This window comes from Orbicella franksi, chromosome 2, assembly GCF_964199315.1.
Source record: "Orbicella franksi chromosome 2, jaOrbFran1.1, whole genome shotgun sequence".
Taxonomy (NCBI): domain Eukaryota; kingdom Metazoa; phylum Cnidaria; class Anthozoa; order Scleractinia; family Merulinidae; genus Orbicella; species Orbicella franksi.
Genome location: NC_138146.1, coordinates 25,855,033 through 25,877,646, shown reverse-complemented (window position 1 = coordinate 25,877,646; position 22,614 = coordinate 25,855,033). Strand labels below are relative to the sequence as shown.

The 22,614-nt window shown below is 38.3% G+C and overlaps 3 protein-coding genes across 3 annotated transcripts; 1 reads left to right on the top strand and 2 right to left on the bottom strand.

The window, feature by feature from the left end:
• Window positions 1-578: 578 nt before the first annotated feature.
• LOC145478919 (uncharacterized) lies at window positions 579-4,015 on the top strand. The gene is made up of 4 exons (XM_081457114.1): window positions 579-637; window positions 1,132-1,217; window positions 2,729-2,809; window positions 3,150-4,015. The coding sequence occupies exons 2-4, from the start codon at window positions 1,169-1,171 to the stop codon at window positions 3,359-3,361; spliced, it is 342 nt and encodes a 113-aa protein (XP_081313240.1). The 5' UTR covers window positions 579-637; window positions 1,132-1,168; the 3' UTR covers window positions 3,362-4,015.
• A 96-nt stretch (window positions 4,016-4,111) lies between these two features.
• Window positions 4,112-20,802, bottom strand: LOC145472148 (uncharacterized). Its single transcript, XM_081454926.1, has 17 exons — window positions 20,671-20,802; window positions 20,190-20,384; window positions 19,321-19,513; window positions 18,409-18,734; window positions 17,899-18,040; window positions 14,280-14,428; window positions 12,058-12,279; window positions 11,273-11,351; window positions 10,934-11,094; window positions 10,313-10,459; window positions 9,630-9,807; window positions 7,109-7,305; window positions 6,435-6,614; window positions 5,897-6,043; window positions 5,502-5,679; window positions 4,942-5,135; window positions 4,112-4,493 (listed from the first exon to the last, which is right to left on the bottom strand). Exons 1-17 carry the CDS (start codon window positions 20,770-20,772, stop codon window positions 4,236-4,238), a joined length of 3,048 nt encoding a protein of 1,015 aa, XP_081311052.1. The 5' UTR covers window positions 20,773-20,802; the 3' UTR covers window positions 4,112-4,235.
• On the bottom strand, window positions 15,895-18,073 carry LOC145478918 (uncharacterized). The gene is made up of 4 exons (XM_081457113.1): window positions 17,800-18,073; window positions 17,512-17,535; window positions 16,631-16,925; window positions 15,895-16,442 (listed from the first exon to the last, which is right to left on the bottom strand). Exons 1-4 carry the CDS (start codon window positions 17,867-17,869, stop codon window positions 15,977-15,979), a joined length of 855 nt encoding a protein of 284 aa, XP_081313239.1. The 5' UTR covers window positions 17,870-18,073; the 3' UTR covers window positions 15,895-15,976.
• Window positions 20,803-22,614: the final 1,812 nt, after the last annotated feature.

Here is a 22,614-nt window from a genome sequence, read left to right as displayed (position 1 = left end):
TGAAAAATATTCACCTGCCAATTAGGTAACGAAAGAAGATCGTTGACGGGTAGGGGATCAAGTACAACCAATGGTATTGAGCAGCAGATATGCAGTTTGTAGGTCATCAATGGATTCGACGTGAATATTCAATGATCGTATGAACACACTAACAGTCAGAATAGCTCAGAGCATAAGAATTCGTGTACGCGGAATATCCATTAACGACCGTTACATTATTTACACTCTCCTTGTCGAGGTCAAAATGGGAATTCTTCTAACTTTGCATCGCATTTAGTTTGAGGCAAACGGAGACGTTGTCGATCCTTAGTTTTTGATTCTCGATATTTTCTTTACCGATGAACGAGATAAAGCCTATTTATGGCTATCGTCGCAAGGAAAAAAAAAACAACTCATATGTACAATCGCGTTTGAGCTAATGCTGGAGCTGTTGCTGAAAATTACAATATTGTAAGGAGAATTTTAACAATGCCGGATCATTGTTGAAACTTAAGGGGTCAAATACTTCCGCGCTGTCGGCCAATAACTGGTTACAGATGCTATTTACCCGCGAGGCTTTTATCTTCCATTTCTTGTGATATCAATTCATTGACTAACGTCGCCCAGTGAAGACCACATCGTCTGGAAGTTGCTCAAGGCAAGTTAGTTCTTATAGACTACTATAAGTTTTAGACATTACTTTAAAGTTACGTTTGTGTCAAGGAAGAATGAGACTTCATTCTAACCCTTATTCTATGTTCTTAGCGGATCCCTACTCATGTGAACGTGGGATGTTAATGAAAGAAAGGGAAAATGCGGCCCAAAGAACTAGTGATTGCTAGCGAATAATTCGAAAGTACAAATGTTATAGCCCCAGTTAAATCACCAGATCGTAAAATCTATCTAACGAACCTTAAACAGTCACTTTTTGCGGTAACCGCACAGACAGATTTTAAACCCAAATACATTCTATTATTATATTTATTATTATTTACTATTTATTACTATTATTATGATTTGTTTTTCAGTATTTTTAATTTTGAGAGCCACAAAAGTGTGTCTTACATTTTTTCTTAGCCTAGTAAAATTGCTTTTAAGTATTTTTTTTAACCTTTGACAGTCTCTCGCTACCTTGCTTCTTGTATCTAACAGTGTTTCGTAAGGACACGTCAGTTGTATCAGAGTTACAATGAGAGCTATCGTGCCCTTGATGTTACTTTGCTCTTTTGTCATGAAAGGTAAGAATGAATGAATGAATGAATGAATGTATGAATGAATGAATGAATGAATGAATGAATGAATGAAAGACTTAATTAAAGTGTCAATAGTATTTAGCTTAAAAAAACTAACTGCGGACACACAAATCATATCAAACTCAGTGTTAACAAAAGGTTATATCAAGTTCCGGTGGTCACGCCCCCACTAATGTCTGACTCAAAGTCATGCAAAAACACGCACAATTTAACTCAAAAACGTGTGGATGGGGACAATTTGTACCTTTGAATCCAAAAAAACAGAACATTCAAGCTGCATCAGAAGATGGCTTCAAATAGCATAGCGATAAATTTTAATGTGGCAAAATCGAATTTTTGAAGTTGAATTACGCAATGTTTATAGAAGATTTCGAGCTCCTGTCACGGTTGGCGCAAAAGAATGAGCCCGCGCACTTTGCACATGTTCTGATCACATTTGTACCGCAAAATTCGAATAAAGCGAAAAATTTCCTTTATTTTGGTATATAATATACGTTCATCCCATTTGACTCCCAGAAAATGATCTAAGACCTGGTTTGAATTAATTCGATACACAGTCTTTCCTCGTTCTTTCCGTGATTTCCCGGCTGATGCAAGCCCACCATCAAATACATCCTGATCAATTCTAATTCCAATGCGAGCTGCTGGATCGTCCTTTCGGCCAGAATACAACTTTCTTTTTATTTCACGATATAGCTCTGCGTGAAATAATTCCGCACGGTCGTCAAAAGAAGGAGCAGAAGGAATAAAAAGAGGTTCCATCCGCTGGAAAAGAATGTCATCTTTAACCCTTATCTTTCATTTTTGTCATTAGTACCGCACACTATAACCAAGACAATGAACCCGCTTTCCGATCTTGTCCACGTCTGTTACAAACACAGGATAAAGTTTACGGTCTGCTTTTACTCGCAACGTCTTCCTTTGCGGTGATAACTGATGGAAAACCTCGCCTATGTATCGTTCTGGTGCATTGGATTCTCTCTTCACTCTCCCTGCCGCCATGTTTACGTATTGTTTACGTATGGAAATTATTCCCCAGTCCCATGGATAAACTAATGCGCAAGCGCAATACAGACAAACAATGCCCGCGCTAGCCTGGACGCCAATTACAGCAAATGTTCATGTTCGTGGGCAATAAGTTTGATGTGACCACCGTAACCTATTCATTTGGTTTTTGAAAACCACCAATGTATTATTTTACGACTGTTGCTAAATTGAACAAACATAATCTCAAATACCACCGTAAGCCGTATTCTGCTTAGAAATTTGACGTAATGAATATGAGGAAAACAAATAGTTGTTATTGGTGCCAAACAGGTACAATCCAGAGATGCAGTATCTCCTCCAGGCTTCACCTCGTAATCGCGTGTCTTGTCCGTCTGAAAGGTTACTAAAATTCCACAAACACAGCATTTGGTATTTTTCGGTAGTTAAGACAGAAAGCTACCTCCAAATGCTCTAACCAATTTCTTTCTTGTCTATGGTCTCCCTTAAAGCTTGTGGATCACCTGTCGACGAAGTGCGTGGAGGATGGATACAGAAAAGGAATACTGCCGAGGGGAGTTCACAAGAGACAGGTTAATATTGATTTCACCACCTTTGATTTCGCTTCTTTCTAATGACATCAGAAAATAATAAATCAAATAAATTGAAAAGACCTATAACTTCACTAATACTGCAATAGTACTAAAGAAGGCGTGAAAAATCACAGTTAAAAGAATAATTTTTCCTCCAATTGAAAATGTTAGTAAGCCTTTACCCCAGAAAACCTAACGACTCCATGACAACATTAAGACAGCAGTTTTCATATCTCTAAGGCATTAATCACGGGCTTAACGAACAGGGTGAAAGTACCTCTCTGTGAAAGTCTTCTTATGTGCCAATCCTTCAGTGATTAGATACTTTCTTTAAATATAGCACCACTTGACAGCTCTAATGAGAGTGAATCTGGTGATGCAAAGCTATTTCAAGATGCCCCAGAAGATGAAGAGGAGAGCGTGAACGACTCAGAAGCGTCCTCTGAGGTGAATTCATCAGCTGATGATCACGACTCAGCCGACAATGCCGCGGAGACTGACAATGATGACGATAACGAAGATGGTAAAGATGAAAAAGACGACGAGAACTAATTCAACTTTACGATGTTTCTTTGTTGCTTTTCCAAAGAAATTCGATAGATATTGAAAGTAGAATGAACACAGTTAGTTTGGATAATTTGGAACTTATCTTATTTATTATGTCCGTGTGATTGTAATTGTTGATCATTTCTGATTTGTTTATTGTTCACCGTGCGGTGTCCGTACTGCTGGGGAGAGTTCTACAGACCTCTGAGGAAAGAAATGTGCTGTGCTGACTGGCAAGTGAGACGCTTAGTTGATAATCAACTTACTAACCACCGTAACCGAATAAAGGAAGAGGTGACGTTCCAAACGTCAGCCCTTCGTCGAATCTGAATGTGGCCTCTTTCACCTATGCGTAAAGGCGGCAAAATACGAGATACAAAAACCCTCAACTTGGTGCGCAACATGAGCAAATTTTTTGCGTGACAAGTTGTGAGTCTAATGAAAAACAAGCAACAAAGCCAAAATTTGTTGCTCAAAGTAGACCCGCGCTCTACTTTTCGCAACAACTTTCTACAACCCGCAACACATGTTTTATTGCGCGACAAGTTGATCACGCAAGGTGAAAAACGCGAAACATCGACCCAAAACTTGCAACGAAACAATATTGCGCGACAAGTTGAGGGTTCGTCTATCTCGTATTTCGCCGCCTTAAACACAAGCAGAATCAGAATGAGAATCTTGTTGGGAGTTATCAGGTAGAAAGAAGTTATTTGCGCGGCTACGGTATCAAATGTACGAGGAAAAAAAATGCAACTCAAAATGATATTCAGTTTATTTAACACTCGATCAGATAATTCCACTCGCAGGTACTTGATAAACTTACATTCCTCAAGACAAAAAGAAGAATGTTGTTTGAGCTTTCTTCTGTAGCACAGTTCAGTTAAGCCGAGCTAGTTTTCACATTCATATCCCTGAGAATCTGCAATATTTCGTTGAGAGAAGTACTAATGTTGTCAATCTTTTTCTCCTGTTTTTCGATGGTGTCATCAGTTTTTTTCTTGCCATCTACGACTTCCCCAATTCTTTGGTTTAAGTTCTGGAATTCAACATCGTTGGCTACTTTCAGCTTCGCAAATGAGTCTGCTTCTCTTGCTAGAACATCGCCGGAAGTCCTCTTGTCATTCCTTCCAGAACATACCTGTCAAAATAATGTTTGAGAGTTGAATTGTGATCACAGTGCGTAAACATAGCACACATTTACTATAAATTAAAACACCTCCACCCCTCTCCATTCCATGCAAGCCCTTCTCAAAATTAGGAGAAAAAAACATCACTCCACTTACCCAGCCCAAGAGGAACGTAGAAAAGTTAGCTTTCGCCGTTCTTAGACCATGTACAGTCAAACCACTCGTAACCAACATCCACAGTACGTAATCTTTTAAATTACGGACACCTCACTTCGTCTTACATGAGACAAAACCAGCGCTCATATCTCTAAATCTACGACAGTTTACAGTACGGACGCTTGAAAACTTGCGTAATAAGGACACCGAGCTCGGCTCCTTTGGCTACGCTCGTGTTTTAAAAAAGAGCAACAATGTATGGCAGTATTTTACTTGGAAACTATTTTCAAAAAGGGTTCTTACCTTGGCTAGAACTCGAACGCCTTTATGACCCATTCCTATAAAGGGAAAGAGCTCTCGCTTTTCTTTTTCGTATCTCATCAAGGCCTCATAAATTATTTCCCCATTCAAGATGAAAACAACTGGAACTTTGCCATGTTCGAATTTGCCATACTCGACAGAACAAATAATCGAATCACCCTGGAAGGCCATTTTACCTACAAAAGAATTAAAATTGAACACTCCTTGAGGGGACGGTTTTTTCACAAATGGATGTATTCCTCTTTGGTCTGGGTTAAAAAATGAAGCTATAAAGACAGACACAAAATCGGCATGTCTGGTTCTGGTGATCCCACGAGATAACTTAAGTGAGGTTTCAATTACAAATTTTAAATCCAGTTTGTGTGCTTCAGAACCACAAGTGAAATCTTAAGGTGAAACACGGTGAAACAAGGGTATAAGCAAGGCTAATTAACAAGTCACAAACTATCGTAAGGCTTGCATTTGGCTAAAATAGCATTTGCAGATAGTAGTCCAAAACCTGCACCTCGAAACTATTTAACAAAGTACGTTAAAGATATTACCTTCCACCAACTGAGCAACTCCGATCAGTCTCTTTTCACAGGAATTACGAATGAGACCATCGCTGGCTTGATAGCCGATAGTGTCATCTGATTCACCAGCTGCTTCGTGTAAGTTGTGTTTCGCTCGTACAACGCCAACAACCAACTCTCGCTTCTTGCCATTGTCCTTAATCAGAACCTGGCAACAGCAAAAAACATAACGTCGTAAAGTATTATGAAGGAGTCAGATACGATAGAAAGTTAGAAAAATATATTTAGAGTAGATGAGCTGAAAATACATTCGGTTGAGAAGTAGAGAAACCTTATGGTAAAGTTCAAGTTTTTGCAGACCCTTGTAACACCTCTAGGGAACCCACGCTTGTCCCTCAAGGATAAAAGCGTATTGCTTTACTCACCTCAAGTTTTGGGAAGCTTTCAGAGAAAGGCTGTTTATATCTTGCACCATGGAAATCTTTTGCTTCAAACTTGCAGGTTTTGCAAAGGTCGCGACCAACATAGGCAAGTAAGCAGCCGTCGATCTGTATTCCGGCACTGAACCAAGCCTACAAGGTTTCAAGGAAAAGAATTTTTTTTGTGCCGCACATTTAATTTTGGAAATAGTATTGTTATCATATCAACAACGGCAGCTGGTTAACTGGGACGTTTGTAACTGATTAGCATAACAAATTACAATTGAAAATTGGGCATGAACTATTCTGGCTTGAAAAAAATGAGCAATAAGTATTTTCTCATTACTTAGCTTCTCTTTTCTCAATTTTTTTATGTTATTATTATCTCATTCCAGGCTTTTTCTTTTAACATAATCTAGTTTCGTGGAAAGTACATCAATCAATTTTTTAACTGTAAGCAAATAGCAATGCCAAGCGTCACAAGACTTCTGAAGAATCAGTCACGTGCATGTAACAATTTCAGTTATATACCCAGTCCACTTACATTTGGACCTGTAGTGGCAAAATCGGCAGTGTTGGTCTGATTAGAGAACACGATGATTTCACAAATGTCAGATATCCTTTGGTGTAACGTTTGAAACTGAACGTCATTATATTCTTTCAGCTTTGCAACTGCCAGGGATGCATCAGCACGGTCGTCTGTGTCATTCGTACCAGAACAAACCTAATGAATTTTAAGAACGATTGAGAATTCAAACAGATTGAGGAGATAATTGGTGCATTTTATTAATTGCAGCATATGTAGGTCAAATACTTCACTGAATTATATAAGACTGTTCGTAGCCTTTGTTTTGTTTTTGGTTTTTAACTGAGAGGCTGTGCAGGTATGTTTTTTTTTTTTTCAACGAAATGAACAAGATTCGTTGTCCCTTCTATGTACATGTATGCTTCTTCTAATTCTTCTCTACTTGTTAAAGTCAAGATTTTGAACTCAGAGTAGCTGTCGACCCACATTTTTTCTATTCCATCCCCCCAAACCACCACCATTCATGTTATCTTGGGTTTATCAAAGCGCTTCTGAGGTTAGCATTTTCACGACCACTCTGTCAGTAACCATGGTTACTTGTAACACCTTGGTGCACTACGGTATACGCGAAACTACTCTTTCCATGATTATTTCAGTGTAGTTCAAAAAAATATGCAATATATTGTTCTCACCTTGGCAAGAACACGAATGCCTTTATGACACATTCCAAAGAAGGGATAAAGCTCTCTCTTTCCTTCCTCATATTTCATCAACGTCTTATAAATCTCAGTTCCATTTAAGTTGAAAATAATTGGAACTCGGCTATCTCCATCGATTTGGTTAAACTCGGCAAGACAAACAATCAAATCGCCTCGATACGCCATTTTTTCTGCAATAACGTTAAGAAAGTTAAGTCAGTAAAGCTGTCATGAGAAAGAAAAAACTAGCAATATTTAAGAGCAAATGTCCACAAGAATCAAAAAATAGTTCGGTAAGGCTTGAAAAATAGAATTTGCCCTACTGTTGCATAAAAGTAGGCCTTAGTAAAAGTAAAAACGCTATGTAGTTTTCTTCTTCAAATATCTTGGTATTTCTGAGAAAAAGAACATTACCGTTTTCACGTCCAGACATCAAACTAAGGAGTTCTAAGTGGGCTGAAAATTGGCCATTTTCATTCGATTCGCATTTCGCAACTATTGAGCACAGAAAAGTTGCAATACAACCAGCTTATAGACCCTTTGCACGATCCGGTCACATGGTACGGAATTAATTACGCTGGAACGCAAGTTACGCAGTGGGACTTCCAAAACAAAGGAACTCGTACGAGTCCAGCCCGACTTTCCTTTGTTTTGGAAGTCCCACTGCGTAACTTGCGTCCCAGCGTAATTAATTCCGTACCATGTGACCGGATCCTGCAAAGGGCCTATTGCAGAACTATTCCGTGTCCAAAAAAGCCCAGTCTCAAGAATGTTGGATTTGTCTAACTATTTAGTGGTAAACAAAACCAAAGTGTTCTCCAACGATGAGTTCGTCAGTCGGTGAAAACAATTGTCATTTTGACCATGCGCCATGTCTCGGAATTCCAAAAGATTTTAGATTCTAACTATACTAGGATAGGTCTTTCAATATATGTAAAGTTTAGTTTGGGCAAATGATTAGGCACTCGTCAAAACATTATTCAAATCATACCCCCAAAAAATAAAATCACGTCAGCAGTCGAATGCGTGACCAAAAGAACTACCATTGCTTTTGTCATTACATCACTTCAATTCGAAATATCACAGGAATGACTTAAGCATAAACCAACATATATATGTTTACCTTAGCTGGGTTATCATGTCTTGACTGTCAAACAACATGATAATGCTTTTGGTCACGCACTCGGAAGCTGCTGGCGTGATTTTGTGTCTTTTGTGAACGATTTTGAATATTTTTTTTGATGAGTGCCTAATCATTTGTCCAAACTGAACTTTACATATACTGAAAGACCTATCCTAGTATAGTTAAAATCTAAAATCTTTTGGATTTCCGAGATATGGCACATGGTCAAAACGCCAATTCTTTTCACCGACTGACGAACTCAATTTTGGAGAACACTCTGGTTTTGTTTACCGCTAAATAATTAGATTAACCCAATATTCTTGAAATCGTCCTTTTTTAGACAAGGAATAGTTTTGCAATAAGCTGGTTGTATTACAACTTCTCTGCGCTCAATAGTTGCGAAATGCGAATCGAATGAAAATGGTCGATTTTCAGCCCAGTTGAGACTCGCTAAATTGCAGGAAATTAAGTCTCAGAGTTAAATCGTAAATGTCGCTTTTCCCGGAAAGACAAAACTATTTCAAGGAAAAAACTACAGCCTGTTTTGCACCCTTGCTAGGGGCTAGCTATATGCAAAAGACGAGCGAATTTGAGTTTTCTAGCCTTCCCTTGCCTTGATTTTGTTTGATGTTTGTGGGCATTGCTCTTAATGACAAAAAACAGTTAAAGAAAATAAATACACGGGAGCTCCTAACTGATCTTATAAAGCAAGCAAATAGTACAGAACGTGAATTTTTTATCGTGTTAATGTGTCCGGCTTAACTAAACACAACCTATCGTCCTTACCCAAGTCCACATGACAAATAATGTAGTTTGGGCGATTAATTCAGATGCATGGACGAGTAGGAGTTCACCAACTTGCTTTTTCAATGTATAATAGCGGAGCTCCTGAGCGCCAAAGACGAACGAGCGGAGCTCTATACCTCAGAAAATTTGGTAACCCATCGATCTAAAAACTTTTGCTGTCCGTACGTTGTACGTCCGTGCGCCAAGCCTCATACCTTGAGAAATAAGAGAGTAGCACCATTACCATAGATACTTCTTTGATATTGGACATCCATGTTATGATTAATTGACAGCTGTCAAAACAAGGTATCCGCTGACTCAGTATCACGTGACCAAATCGTGGGCAATTAGGAGCTCCGCTTTTACGCTTGGTTAAATCTATATATTATAACTTTGTCTTGGTTGCATGTTTATGCGGAATCACTTAAAAGCCATTACCTGACGTTTATTTAGAAGAAGCTGTTAGAAGGAAAGGAAAAAGTTATGATTCAAAAGAAGTTTCCATGCTGAAGAGGCAATTTGAAGGCTAAAGAGAACGGTTTTAGGTACTATAACATTCCAATTTCGCCACCGTTGCGATTAACAACTCTGAAATAAAACTGCTACCTTCCACTGGTTGAGCACTTTTTGTATCTTTACTTTCACAAGCGTTAAGGAGATGCCCGTCTGATGTATAATAACCAATAGTGTCATTAGATTCGCCAGCAGACTTGTGTACGTTGTGGTTTTCCCTTACCACCCCGACAACCAGCTCTCGCTTCCCTCCATCTTCCTGTATCAAAACCTTGCAGAAAAAAGCCTTTAGTTAGCTTTATATTGAATAGAGAGTGCAGCAAGTGAATGTCTTTTACACTTCGCTTTTCTAGATGCCTATAAACGTCGTACTACAAATTGATGTTTGACGTTTAAAAAACTGAAAAGTATGTAAACATGAAACATCAATTTTTATCCTCTTGCCGGGTTAGTTAACGGAAATCTGAAATGACAAGTGAAGTAAGGTAAACTCTTTACAGGAAAAATAAATGCGGCACACGCAGGCAATTTTTTCTGTTATAATTATTATATAAGTACCGTAAATTTCTTCGACAGTTTCTCTTTAATTAATTAATCATGCACAAATATTGCTGTAGCTTGAAATATTGCTTTAGCTTGGAAGACCGCGCAAAAGTATGACCACTACATATTTATCCTGTACGTACATACACGACACTCTGTATTTTCTGAATATACTTGACTTATTGACTTGGCAGTTAGAATGATGAGAAATATAACATTTTTTTCAAAATTACCTCAAGTTTAGGGAATTTTTCAGAGAAAGGCAGTTTACATCTAGCTCCATGGAAATCCTGTGCCTCCAACTTGCAGGCTTTGCAAAGGTCTTGACCAACGTAGGTAAATAAACAGCCTTCAATTTGTATTCCACGACTGAACCATGCCTAGAGGAATAACCATCTGTTAAGGCTCGACGAGGCTTAATAAATGATTTGTTGAGTGATCGATCGATTGATCAGTTTATTTTGAGTAAATCAACGACGGAAAGATTCGTTCTGAAAAGTCTGGAAGAGTACTTTCTACTAAACCCATTTTTAGTTTTAAAAGTAAGATTGTTATTTATTCTCCTAATGAGTTAAAAAAATTTCGACAGACAAAATCCTTTTCCCACACTGATAACTTACTATGATACTAAGTGGAGTTGGAGTTAAATTAAGGTACCATTCATAGTCTCGAGGCAATTTCGATACTCTATATGAATGTCTAGAGCGGGTTTCATTTGAGTTCCAAAAAGAACTTGGTTTTGCATCAACTACGCCAAAAGATTGGCTTAAAAACTCGCGCCACTTTTTCATCCAATCAGAAGTAAAACCAAAACCAATTGTGACTCACTGGCACTCTCACTCGATCATACTTACATCCGGGCCAACAGGGGCCACCTTCGTCGTGTGCGATTGATTGGAAAACACTTTCCGAGCAATTTGATTGCACATTTCACGGTTCCTGCGTGTCTCAGTTAGCATGCTACTGATCTTGCTTTCATCTTCACAGGAAAAGTCACAAAGAAATGTGTTCAGTATACAAAAGTTTTAAAAATGTGCCTAAATTTTGGTCTATATTGTATTGCATGTCCCATTCATAAACAAATTGTGCTGAAGTGTAAACAAAGGGCCTTGAAGATATAATAATAGGAAAAAGGGAGCTTAAAGCTACAGGTATATAATAACAATAATATTTAAAGATAACGTATTTGTTACCTGTTAAAGGGAACGAAGATCCATGTGTGGCAAAATAAGCAGCTTTCAGTTTATCAAGAATACTATCCAAATTACTATCCTAAGAAGAAGAAATGAAAAAAAAAAAAAAAAAAAGAATCATTTAGCATACGTATCATAAATAGTCTACTGATGACATTTCTTTTCACAGCTAATTCTAAATTGCAAACAAGAATTAAACGAGCTATGCTGGACAGTGGCACATCTTGAAGATTTTAGCCGTAGCCATATTTGATTTTTGCTCAATTTTCAAGTTATTGACAATTCTTTGGCGGTGTTTCATAGCCCCCTCAAGAAAGTGTCCATTGTTAAATACACATTTTGTCAAAGAATACTAATTTGCATTAATAGCCAGCCAGGAAATGCGTATTCACATCGTTTATCTGGTATAATAAGTATGTACGTTTTCAACTTTAAAACACTTCAACAGACTGATTAAGAACTGGCTAATTAGCCTACGTTAACTTCATCTCGTTGTTGACCAACAGGCGATAATTCTCGTTGCAACATTTTCGGAGTGCTTGCGAGTGTTCGCACTGTTTTCTTTTGGAAACACTACTAGACTGACAAAAATCTCTAAAAACAGAATTCGTATTCGTTCCTCGAGAAAATTACATGTTATTTGGAGAATTTAACTAATCCTGATTATAAAGCTGCGATTGACCAACATCCTTTCTAGGAAAATTGCATTTAAATCTACAGAAACCGGAATAAGCTATCGGCGTCTACGGGACCCTTTGACCCGATGCCATCAGACCTTACCATACCTTCTCTGCACTGGCTGGATCCTCCCCAGATGTCTTTCCGGGGTCAGGTATTGGACTGTACCAATTTCGAGAGACATATATTCGTCGACAGGAATTGATGCATTGAATTAACAATATTCCAAGCTGGGATAACAAGTTCAGTGGAACGGGAATAGGATGGTAGTTGCTGAACGTTCTAATAATGATAGCCTTTCTGAAGGACCACTCCATCAGCGAGTTGCTCTGCAATACATTGAATATTCAGTGCGTGTAAACTGTCTGTATTCTCATTCATCAAGAATATACCAAAACATAAAGAAATTGTAGCTGGCAGAAATCATCACTGATGTTCGCAAAAATATTGAGTTGTCATAAGTATCGTGCCACCATGAAAGACCTATCCATTTATTCGTTTAATTTAATGGTCATAATACCATTGGTAAGAAATGAGGTTTATTAAATCTATTCGACATTTAATGCTATTTGGCCATTCGTTTTTTCCTTTAATACTTAAAGGTGACAAAACAGACAAAGCAACGTCTATTTTTATTATCCCGTTTTGGACCTGTGTGGTTGTCAGTCGATTCATAGACAAATTCGGCTAACTCACGCGCGGGTATCACGTGACTTGAATTGGGTACAACAACAACCAAAACAAGTGCGTACGTATTGAAATTTAGAGATAAATAAGCCACGATTCCGCGGTTTTGTTGCACCGGAGACTGTCAGAACAGCTCCGCTAACCGAAAAAATCTGCCGTTTTACGGGTTTCCGTTAAATTTTAAAAGTCTTCTCTCTGTTTGGATCGTGAAAATGAAAAGAGATCCACGATATTTCAACGTCAGCACTGCAGCGAATACTTTACATTAGAAGATTTTATTAATCCTTACTCTAGTAAAAATCGATTGAAGGCCGATGCAGTTCTTTTTTTCGTGGGATAAAGATAAGCGGGAGAAGTCCAAGCGGTGAAGAGGTACGCTTCAGAAAAGATGAATCAAAGCAGAAAACAAAACGAAGCAACAGATTCGGCAGCATTTGAAGGAGAATGTGTCACGTTGATCTCGACTAGGGCTGGCGAAGAAATTATTTCTCGAAAGGCCACAAACATCTTGAGGATGAAATCTGTAGTTAATTAGGTGAACATCTTAGAATTCCCTGGTTACATAATTTTTTTGTATCCTACCTTCTTTCCGAATGTACAACCCAAAGAAAGAGGGAAAATTTATTACACTTTTCACAGTATTTAACAGTCATGGTGAATTCCTGAATATCATTACAATTTCTGTTGCCTAATCTAGATAGAAAAATGCAGATTTACTGGGATACTACCACGAGAGAATCAAGTGTTATTAACACAGAGAAACTGCTCTCGAAATATACCAAGACTGGGGTGGTCATGTAAAGATTGCATCACTCAGGATATCTTTGATATTAAGACATGAATAATCGTTCAACTGGAACAATAATGCAAATACATGATTGCAGTGTCCTTCCTCCCTTACCCGAAGAGCGTTCCTAATTAATTAAAAACTTCTGCCCTGCCATCGCTTTCCCTGAAGATTATGGCTAAAATGAGGCTCTTCAATTTTTCTTAGAGATCTTTAGCAACGTGCCTTGACATGGAAATCCTCCAACTACTGACACGTGTAAACATCGTCAATATACCCTTCCCGAAAGAACTTATAGCTTTTCTCTCCAGCATTCTTTTTTCCGCCTTGCTCGAGCCACGAAGACCATGTTCGTTGACCCAAATTTTGGAAAATTTGACTATTTCTATTCTTTATTGAATAAACAACTACAGCAACGCACATGATTAACACAACAAATACAAGCGGCTGTAATTATAAAGAAAATGTTAAGGGAGCCTCGTTTTCACGCAGTGTAAACACCCAATTCAATGTGACGCGTGTGTTAGTCGAATTTGTCTATTAGCACAGACTTTGCTTGGATTGGCAAACAGGTTATCCACAGAAGATGACGAGCTACTTGAGATACGATGTACCTGGATTCTACCTAAGAGAGGCTTGTAGAGCCATAATCAACAAAAGAAAGAAATAAAATGCATAAAAAGTGATGGCAACCTTAACCACTAGTAGATGTTTCACTATTGCATATTGTACATACACTGTAATTTTTTAGGCTAAGCTGTTCTGGTACTTGTATCAAGTTATACTCAAAAGCAATCAAACAAAAAATAATCAAGTTGGCTAAAAAAAAAAAGTGATACTAAGCCTTTAACATACCTCTACGCGCTCGTAAGTGCTAGAAAGAACAGCAATCATCATATTGACCAGAAGAATGAGCGCTGATATGATGAAGACACCGTAAAGTGCCTGTGCAATGTAGTTTGATGGAGAATCGTTAGAGACGAAGGGCTCCACATCTGCAATACCTAGAAGCGTCCAGACGAGATGCTGAATTATCTCCCAAAAACTGCAATCGCAGAGAACACGTTAATAATAAAGAAAATCGTATCGTTAGATCAAGATGATAATCAACTATAAAACTTCGTATACTGTAAATAATATATCTAAAACACCGCGAGTGGTGCGATACAATTCGCATCATTGTGATTCGCAAAATTGATTTTGTTCATTACGTAAGCATCGGTTAGGGAGTACTATTTGTTTTGTTTCTTGGATAGTGGCTTGATGGATAGGGGTTGGTTGGTAGTTTGGAGGGTGATAGATTGGTGGGTTCGGTTGGGTGGGTAGTTGTTGGGTTGATTAATTGCATGGGAGGTTGGTGTGTTGGTAGGACGTTTGGTGGGTTGGTACGTGGGTTTGTTAAATGGTTGGTTTATTGCTTTGTTGGAAGGTTTATTAGTTGGTTGGTTAGTTAGTTGCTAGGTCGGCAGTTGGTTTGTTGGGTGGTTGGTTGGGTGGGTGGGCGGGTGAGAAGTGAAGGAGTGGGTGGGTGGTTGGTTGGCTGGGTAGATTGGTGGGTTGCTGGGTTGCGGGTTGCTGGCTTGGTGTTTTGGTGGGTTGGTCGAGTGGTTTGAATGGTGTGTATTTTGGTTGGCAAGTTGTGTGTTCGATCAGTCAGTATGGCAGCTCTGCCTGTGTACGTAACATTTAATACTTCGTGACATAAAAAATATAGTAGTGCCTGATAGGAACATTTTGCTAGATAAATTGGGACCTTAAAGAATATTAACTTACCAAGAGAACCCAATGCCACTGCATATCCTTGGGGAAAAAAAGAGCGAAGATCAATGGTACGCAGACCGATACGCTGGCTATAGCAAAGACTGCTGTAAGTTTAATGAACTTGTCTGCTAGCTTCAGCTAAGACTTTTGTTTCAGGTTCTTTTTGTTATTGTTGTGGAACGAAAATATAATTCAAGCGGTCTCTGCCTTATAGACTTCTAAAAGTGGTATTTATTCAGGCTTGTTGCGATGGACTAACATCCCATCCACATGGGGAATAGAAATATTCGTAGTAGTTTCATGCTACAGAAACCGGGATGAGCTCTGGCCTGATCGGCCACTTGGCTCGTATGCAGACTTTACCATTCAGGCTTCTAACCTCGATCAGTTTCTTTCAATAAAAGAATTCCGTATGCAACATCGGTAATTTCATTGAGTTTAAAATTCAGTTACATTGAAAGGCTATTGAAAATAGGCTACGGTTGTTCTTGTATCTATTGTCCAGAGTAAGTCGCTTTCGCTTCCGGCTATCTTTGACAGAATGGTCGAGGCATTCCGCATTTTGTTTGCAGGGAATACAAAATTTCACTTTGTTATATAGGCGACCACCACCTAGGCATGTAAAAAAAAAACGTTCCTGTAATTACCGCCTGCTAGTCTTACATCTTTATCTGTGAATGATTTAGATAATTTCTTGGACCACACGAAGAAAAATGCTCTGATACTCATTTCAGAGGGCAAGCTTTGTCCAGTCACACAGGAATCGCCAAATTGTGAAGTAATGAGCAGGTTTACTCTCGCCAAAAAGATCTCCTGAAAACCATTTTACAAAGGAATGGATAAAAGGCCTTATAAGCTAAGGGAATTTGTAAAATTAGGAAAATTAAACATTCTAACCCCTCCGATCGTAATACTCCTTCGTCATCACCAGTGAAAGAGTGCTCAGCAAGTAAAACTTTGGTCATCGCCAACGAACATGCTAATATCCACACCACAAACTGGACAAATATGACGGCCACATCTTCAACAATGCGGACAAGAGCAATGTGGGTAATGCCTGTCCCTTTATTGGCTTCCAAAAGACTTCCGAACACCCGCACAGTCAAGATGGTGGCGTTGAGGCCATACAAGTATTGCGCAATAACTAGCGGTCGGTTTCCAGGTACAGATGTGTAAATTGCCCACGTAATCATGCGCAATATGAATGTGACAAAGTAGATACTAAGGCTGATCATGTCCAGTACATTCCAGCGATCACTAAGAGATAAAAAAGAGACAGTTGCACATTGTGAAGGTGCATTCTCTCGTCTTACCGAGTCCAATTATCAGTCATGACAATAAATTCTGATTCTATTGCGATGACATGGTTTTAAAGCTAACAATATCTACTGGAAAAAAAAAAAAACATTCCAAGCGCTATAATATTTTGTATTTACTGTATGCACCTGAGATATGAATACAGCATATGCGATGCAATTGATTTAAATCTCTGATGTGCTAGTTTCATTCCCTGATGATGCGTGGAGGCTGACAATCCCTTGGGAGCACTCTTGTAGCACTGATCTAGCTCCAGAGCGAAACGGCCGACGAAGAACACCAGAATAGCCCATTCCACCATTGTGAAGTTAATTACCGACGGCGAAAGACATATTGTAGCATGAAGGCCAAGGAGGAGAAAGTAGCTCAGGGTGTCTCTTGCAAAAATGAAGTACGGCGTAACGAAGTAGTCAAGATACAACTCTAAAAACCATATGGGAGAAAAGAACGGTTCATGCAAGATAAAGATAAATACAGTTGGTCATTTTTTATAGCCAAAGGCTAATAGGCCACTTCCGAGTTGCGTTTTGCCTCTGTGCCAGAACAAGTCTTCGAGCGAAACCATTCATATGGAAATGAGTTCCGCCAACATGTTCATTTTCTTGCAATTCAAACTCATTTTCATTTGGAAGGTTTTGCACGAGGACTCGTTTTGAAACAGAGGCACAAAATAACTAGAAAATAGCCTATTAAATTTCAGGAACAAGCATTTCAAACAGCAAGCGATCAGAACGGAACTCTGCGCCTCCGGATGTCAAGTCCAGCGCCCTAACCACTCTTCCACGCTCCCTTCTTAGTTATGAATATGAAGATCGATTTTTTTGGTCAATATTTTGACGTATGTCAAGTAATGGCATTTCATGGTGAATATAATATTGATGAATGTACAACTATTTGATTTTAACAATAGGACCAAATATTAAATTCGTGCATCCCTTAAATGGTCTTCTGAAAATTACTTGGATGAGCTTTTACTATACACGAGGAAATGAATTAGAGGAATGCCTACCACAATAATTGACTCCATATACCGCTATAAAAAAGAAATAAAAAAGTGAGTGTTAATTTCAAACCAATGTTTTAATGCATAACTCTATCTCATCGGATATTTGTTACTAACGAGGTCATAATCTCAGTATTCTATTATATAACCAAAATACAAGTACACATAATTGTGCTGTAACCCTTATTTTTGGTAAAAAGAAGTACGTATATTGTGGGAACCCCTGCCCTTCTAGACAGCATTTGCTATAAAGTACTGATATACTCAAGAAGAAATTAGCAATAGAATAGTTACCTCTTAAAAGTTTACGTCCCAATTTTGAAGGGTCCTCGTTTACTCCACACGAGAGAACACGATCGGGCATTGAAGCAATTTCCCTCAGGTCGTCCACACAGGCGTCATCCCCTACAGCAACCGGCACAATTTTGACTCCCAGGTCTTGTCTTAGTTTTTTCGCTTCTAAGCTCAGTTTCCCGTGCCTAGACTGAGCCTGGCCATGCAAACTTGACGTATCGTTTGTAAACAAGAAAAGTATCTGAAATAAAAGTACATAACCTGTTTAGTTAGAACATAGTTAATACAGGGAAGATTTATGTTGGAAGGTCCTTGACCCTGTGTCTCTTTTGTTTTATGCTCAACGACTCAGTGTAATGCTCCATTGGTTAGTGGCATGAGCACACAAAATCGCCTTTTGTATTTTTTTCCAGGTTTTGTGCAGTGTCAACCCCCAAAATGGGCAACAAAAACATACAGCAAACAACTTTGCCAGGTTTCAAAACCATTTCCCTCTAGTCTGTTAACTATGGTTAGAAGTGGCCAAAATTTCAGTTTAGAAATCCATCTGGGACATGTTAAACCTGGTAATCTGTCCTGAAGTTTTAAATTTTAATATCAATGCAGTACTGGCTCATATTTATAAGAACAAACCTTCTTCCTGGCAGTCTGGCACTCAAAGACATTCCCTGCCTCATGAACGTCGCCATCTAGTGTAGCATGTTTCGTTTCCCTTTCCAATGCTAATATTTCCCTAACAAGTGAACATCCGTTATTAAACCGCCTCTGGAATGTGACATGCTGAAAGGCCTCTCCGTGCTTGTTGCTGATCACACAGTAATTCACAGAACTGACTCCACACTGATGAACAAGTCGCGATATGCCTTGCTTCATTAAGCAAAAACCTTTTTCTTCAGTGTTTCCCCCGGTATGAAGGATGAAACAAATACTATAATCTGTGAATTTAAAGAAATCAAACAGTATTCAGCAAAATCCCTATGATTACACTAGTTTGTATGTAGCAGGAAGAATAAAGGAATGTCTAAAATTAATGTATCTGCAGTCAAGACGCACTATAAATGGAAATGTGCATGTAATAACCAAGTGCATCAAGAACTTAAGCCCCTTCTTCAGCATTAGATTAATCCAGTTCTCAAGTGTACTATAAACTTCCCTTTCCAGCTTATCTCTTTGTAAACGTCTTGAATCAAAATGTCTGGAATGTTTTGCGATTTGGAAGTGACTTGATGACTTGGACTTGGATGTGTCTTGCAGTTTTGAAATCCTGTCACATATACAGTACTAGTATGGTCGCGTGGGTGAGCTGGTGAACCATTCATTTGGAAATATTCCCACACACTTAGTTTGGACAAAATCCATACAAAATGTCCCATCAGTATTATATTAGTTTATGGGCATCATCAGTTCTCTTTAACGAAATTCCAGAAAAATATTTCGCGAGATTCCCTTCACTCGGAAGTTTTCCATTTCTCTGAACGATCAAGTCTGTAGTTAAAAATCACTCCTCCCATCGATCCATACCTTGATATTTTGTCATCCATAACCTGGTCTTGTCTCTGACAAACAAAATGGCGATCATCAGTGGAAAGAAAATCATTTCCAACAAACACCAAAGCCACAGCAGTGTCCATTTCCAGAAGTATGACTTCCAAGCGTAGAAAAGCCCAATCCAACGCTTGTCTAGCAAGTTGTACACAACTGGATGAGAAATAAACTGGAATAGAAGGAGAAATGTTTTCAGTTTATCAAAGCTGTTTAATTCTTTATTCCTAACGCTGATCCGCTATACATGTAAGAGTGATTTTTTTGATTTTTTTTTTCGATTTTTTTTTATTTGCCACACAAACAAAAAATAGAATCAGAGTACAAGGATTTATAAGTAACAAAAATTAAAATACAAGATTACAATGAAGATACAAAGCTACAATTTAGATATTCAAGGATAGAAAAAAAAAAAAAAAAATGGCAAGGGAACCTAACAAAAACCACGAGGCTTGTAAGCTTAGGTTCCCTCGCAAGAAACACCAGATGACTAATTCAGATAAATTAATTTAGACAAGCATTATTTAATGACAGAGTTAATAGTTACCGATAATAGTGATTTTTATAATGATGATTGCGTGCGGATATTGCCATTTCCCCATGAAGAGGACTTGGTTATTTATCTTTAAATATGATCTGACCATTCATTACGTACCACTTTACGTTACAAGAGAAGTTGGGACATGCAAAAGGGAACTAAATCTTCACAGTTAGGACAAGTTGTCTCTATTGCTTTCATAACGCAACGAAATTTGGATAGAAGCAGTAGCAATTCTATGTCGACTGTATAGTTAATATCACAACATTTATTGGGGAGAAAGAGTAACCAACCTTCACTGTTGTTTTACCTTCATTTGTTTATATTCAATGGCTTTGTTGATGATGGAGTCCAGAGAATCCCCAAAAGCTTCCCGTGATGGCTTATCGGACTTCAGTGGATCTATCAAGCTGGTTGTAAATTCGTCTACTGAATTGGCTAATTTTTTCAGTTCCTCCACATCCGGTCGCTCCTGACAAGCTTTGTTCTGGAGGAAGCCACTCACCTAAAAAATAAAGTTGAAGGAGATAGTTCTAGTGCCTATGGTCGAGGAAAAGTTCGACCAGCAGAGAACCACCGAAAAATAGACTTGAAGACATATTTGCTTGTACATGACGTCTTGTGGCAGACCCTTGATCTCCACGATTTCATAAGCCATCTGATCTCACATAAGCTAGACCAGCCCCTGTCAATCTGAAAGTCTTGCACTGAGAACGAGATTTCTTCTAGTTAAGCTTATTCAAACGGCAAGTACTCTCACGTGATGAGCATAAGTGGCTATTGGGTCAAACCTTGAATGCTGTAAATAGAACATTCGTTTTGCATCTTCCAAGAGATTGTGGGGTGATCAAGTCATTAATGTCATCGAAGTCGTCAGAATCTAATTTACTCATCAGATCTGTCAATTAAAAATAGTTGAACATGATTAATTATGTTATCAAATTTTAAGGAGACCATTGTGCGGTTATGATTTCACTATCTTGACGCTTTAGAACAAAAATTTGAAGCGCTCGAGTTATGGCTATTTCAGACGTCAAAGAAACTGATTCATCATCAAATCGAAGCTGGCTTATCCAGGACTGTGAACTTTTAGAAACTAATGATATCTTAATGAGTTATGGCGTCACACCGGATCTAAACGTTGACGTTATTTGCCATTTTTAAGAGGTGACTTTCTAAATATCATTATAAATGGCACAATAGCTTGTTTGAATAGTCAACATAATTATTACATACCATCATTTTGCTCCATGTTCTCCTCCATTTCGTTTCCTGGGGTGTACATCATTCAAAAGTAAATTAAGCAATACTTGCGTGAAATAACGTACAGTTCCGATAATTAATCTAGAACACTGTATGTCCGAAGATAAGCTCTCAAATATCCTTAGATCAACTTACTCGCCCCCTCTTTTAGACGTTGGTTTGCATTTTTCGTTATAGAACTGCTTACTTCTAATGTTCGTCTCATGATTGTCGGAAAGGTTTTGTTTTAGTTCGTTATGTTTGGATAATTTAAACATGCAGTGTTATTATGTGCATCTTCAAATTTTTTATTGATGGAAATTTGTCTAAAAGTAAGCAAGGCCCCTTTTTTCCGATAATACAACTCTTCCAAAATATACCCACCATTCTCTATTTTCGAATTGCCCATAATTCACTCTGTTTGGCCCCCAAATTTTGCATAAACTATTGTTGTGAAATGCTCTTAAGAATACGCAGACCTCCCAGGAGTATTTCACGACAATAGTTTATGCAAAATTTGGGGGCAACCAGAGTGAATTATGGGCAATTGGAAAATAGAGAATTGAAATGTATTTTCAACAAATATTCTCCGCGATTGTTATGCTTCGTGCGCGCATGCTCACGTGCTCTTTTGTCCTCGTTGGTGGAGTGTTTAACAAGTGCTTTTACAATGCAAACTCGAGAAAAATTCAACGATGCTTGTACTATTGTTTAAAAATACGAATAGATTTAGATTTTGTTCTAATATTGTTCGCAATGGGCGCTAGTTTGAACCTTTTCTTTCCAATATATATTCAATATTGAATATATATTGGACTTTAATTAGCGATGAAATAGATACTATATCTGCGCAAAATACGGAGTACATGTTTAAATAAACAATGATAACAGGGTAGAATAAAAACACTATACTGTCGAACCTCCGGTTGCGACCACCTCTTCTTAGCGACCAGTTTTCGAAATGCCAAACGTTTACAAGTAAAATTACTATATTTCGAACCTCTTGTAAGTGGCCACCTCTCGTAAGCGACCGCGACCACTTTTAGAGCTAAAAGTTTCAAAATATCTTTTGTTTTTAACCTCCCGTAAGCGACCACTTGACAGATAACAGAGGGGAAAATGAACAATAAGGTGTTGTAACATTATAGCACTCCTGGGTAGTGCAAGAGACGGAAATTTCTCAAAGGGACGTACCGGATTTATTTCTCGAAATTGACTTCTCGCATGAATGAAACATTAAATCATTAAATCAACAGTTACCACATGCTAATGAGGCAAACTTTGGACCCAATATGGTTTAAGCTCTCGTAAGCGACCACCTCCCGTAAGAGACCCCCAAGGTTTGACATTTTAGGTAGTCGCTTACCGGAGGTTCGACTGTATTTTCGAGTAAAAGAATAGCCAATAAATCTTAGCCTATAAATATGATCGCGAGTGCCTTGTAACATATAAATTGCTTTAAAATATCTTGAGATATCTCTCTAAAAATGCCG

What these genes read in the sequence shown, in the direction of transcription:
- LOC145478919 (XM_081457114.1), top strand. Translation starts at nt 1,169, where the DNA reads ATGAGAGCTATCGTGCCCTTGATGTTACTTTGCTCTTTTGTCATGAAA. An exon ending in TTGCTCTTTTGTCATGAAAG is followed by an intron (nt 1,218 to 2,728) that starts GTAAGAATGAAT and finishes TCTCCCTTAAAG; the next exon opens with CTTGTGGATCACCTGTCGAC. An exon ending in GGGGAGTTCACAAGAGACAG is followed by an intron (nt 2,810 to 3,149) that starts GTTAATATTGAT and finishes CTTTAAATATAG; the next exon opens with CACCACTTGACAGCTCTAAT.
- LOC145478918 (XM_081457113.1), bottom strand. Translation starts at nt 17,869, where the DNA reads ATGCCCGATCGTGTTCTCTCGTGTGGAGTAAACGAGGACCCTTCAAAA. An exon ending in ATATGGAGTCAATTATTGTG is followed by an intron (nt 16,926 to 17,511) that starts GTAGGCATTCCT and finishes TATGGTTTTTAG; the next exon opens with AGTTGTATCTTGACTACTTC. An exon ending in ATGCTGTATTCATATCTCAG is followed by an intron (nt 16,443 to 16,630) that starts GTGCATACAGTA and finishes TTTATCTCTTAG; the next exon opens with TGATCGCTGGAATGTACTGG.
- LOC145472148 (XM_081454926.1), bottom strand. Translation starts at nt 20,772, where the DNA reads ATGAGTAAATTAGATTCTGACGACTTCGATGACATTAATGACTTGATC. An exon ending in AAGTGCTCAACCAGTGGAAG is followed by an intron (nt 7,306 to 9,629) that starts GTAGCAGTTTTA and finishes ACGTTATTGCAG; the next exon opens with AAAAAATGGCGTATCGAGGC. An exon ending in TTGCCACTACAGGTCCAAAT is followed by an intron (nt 6,044 to 6,434) that starts GTAAGTGGACTG and finishes GAAACCTTGTAG; the next exon opens with GCTTGGTTCAGTGCCGGAAT.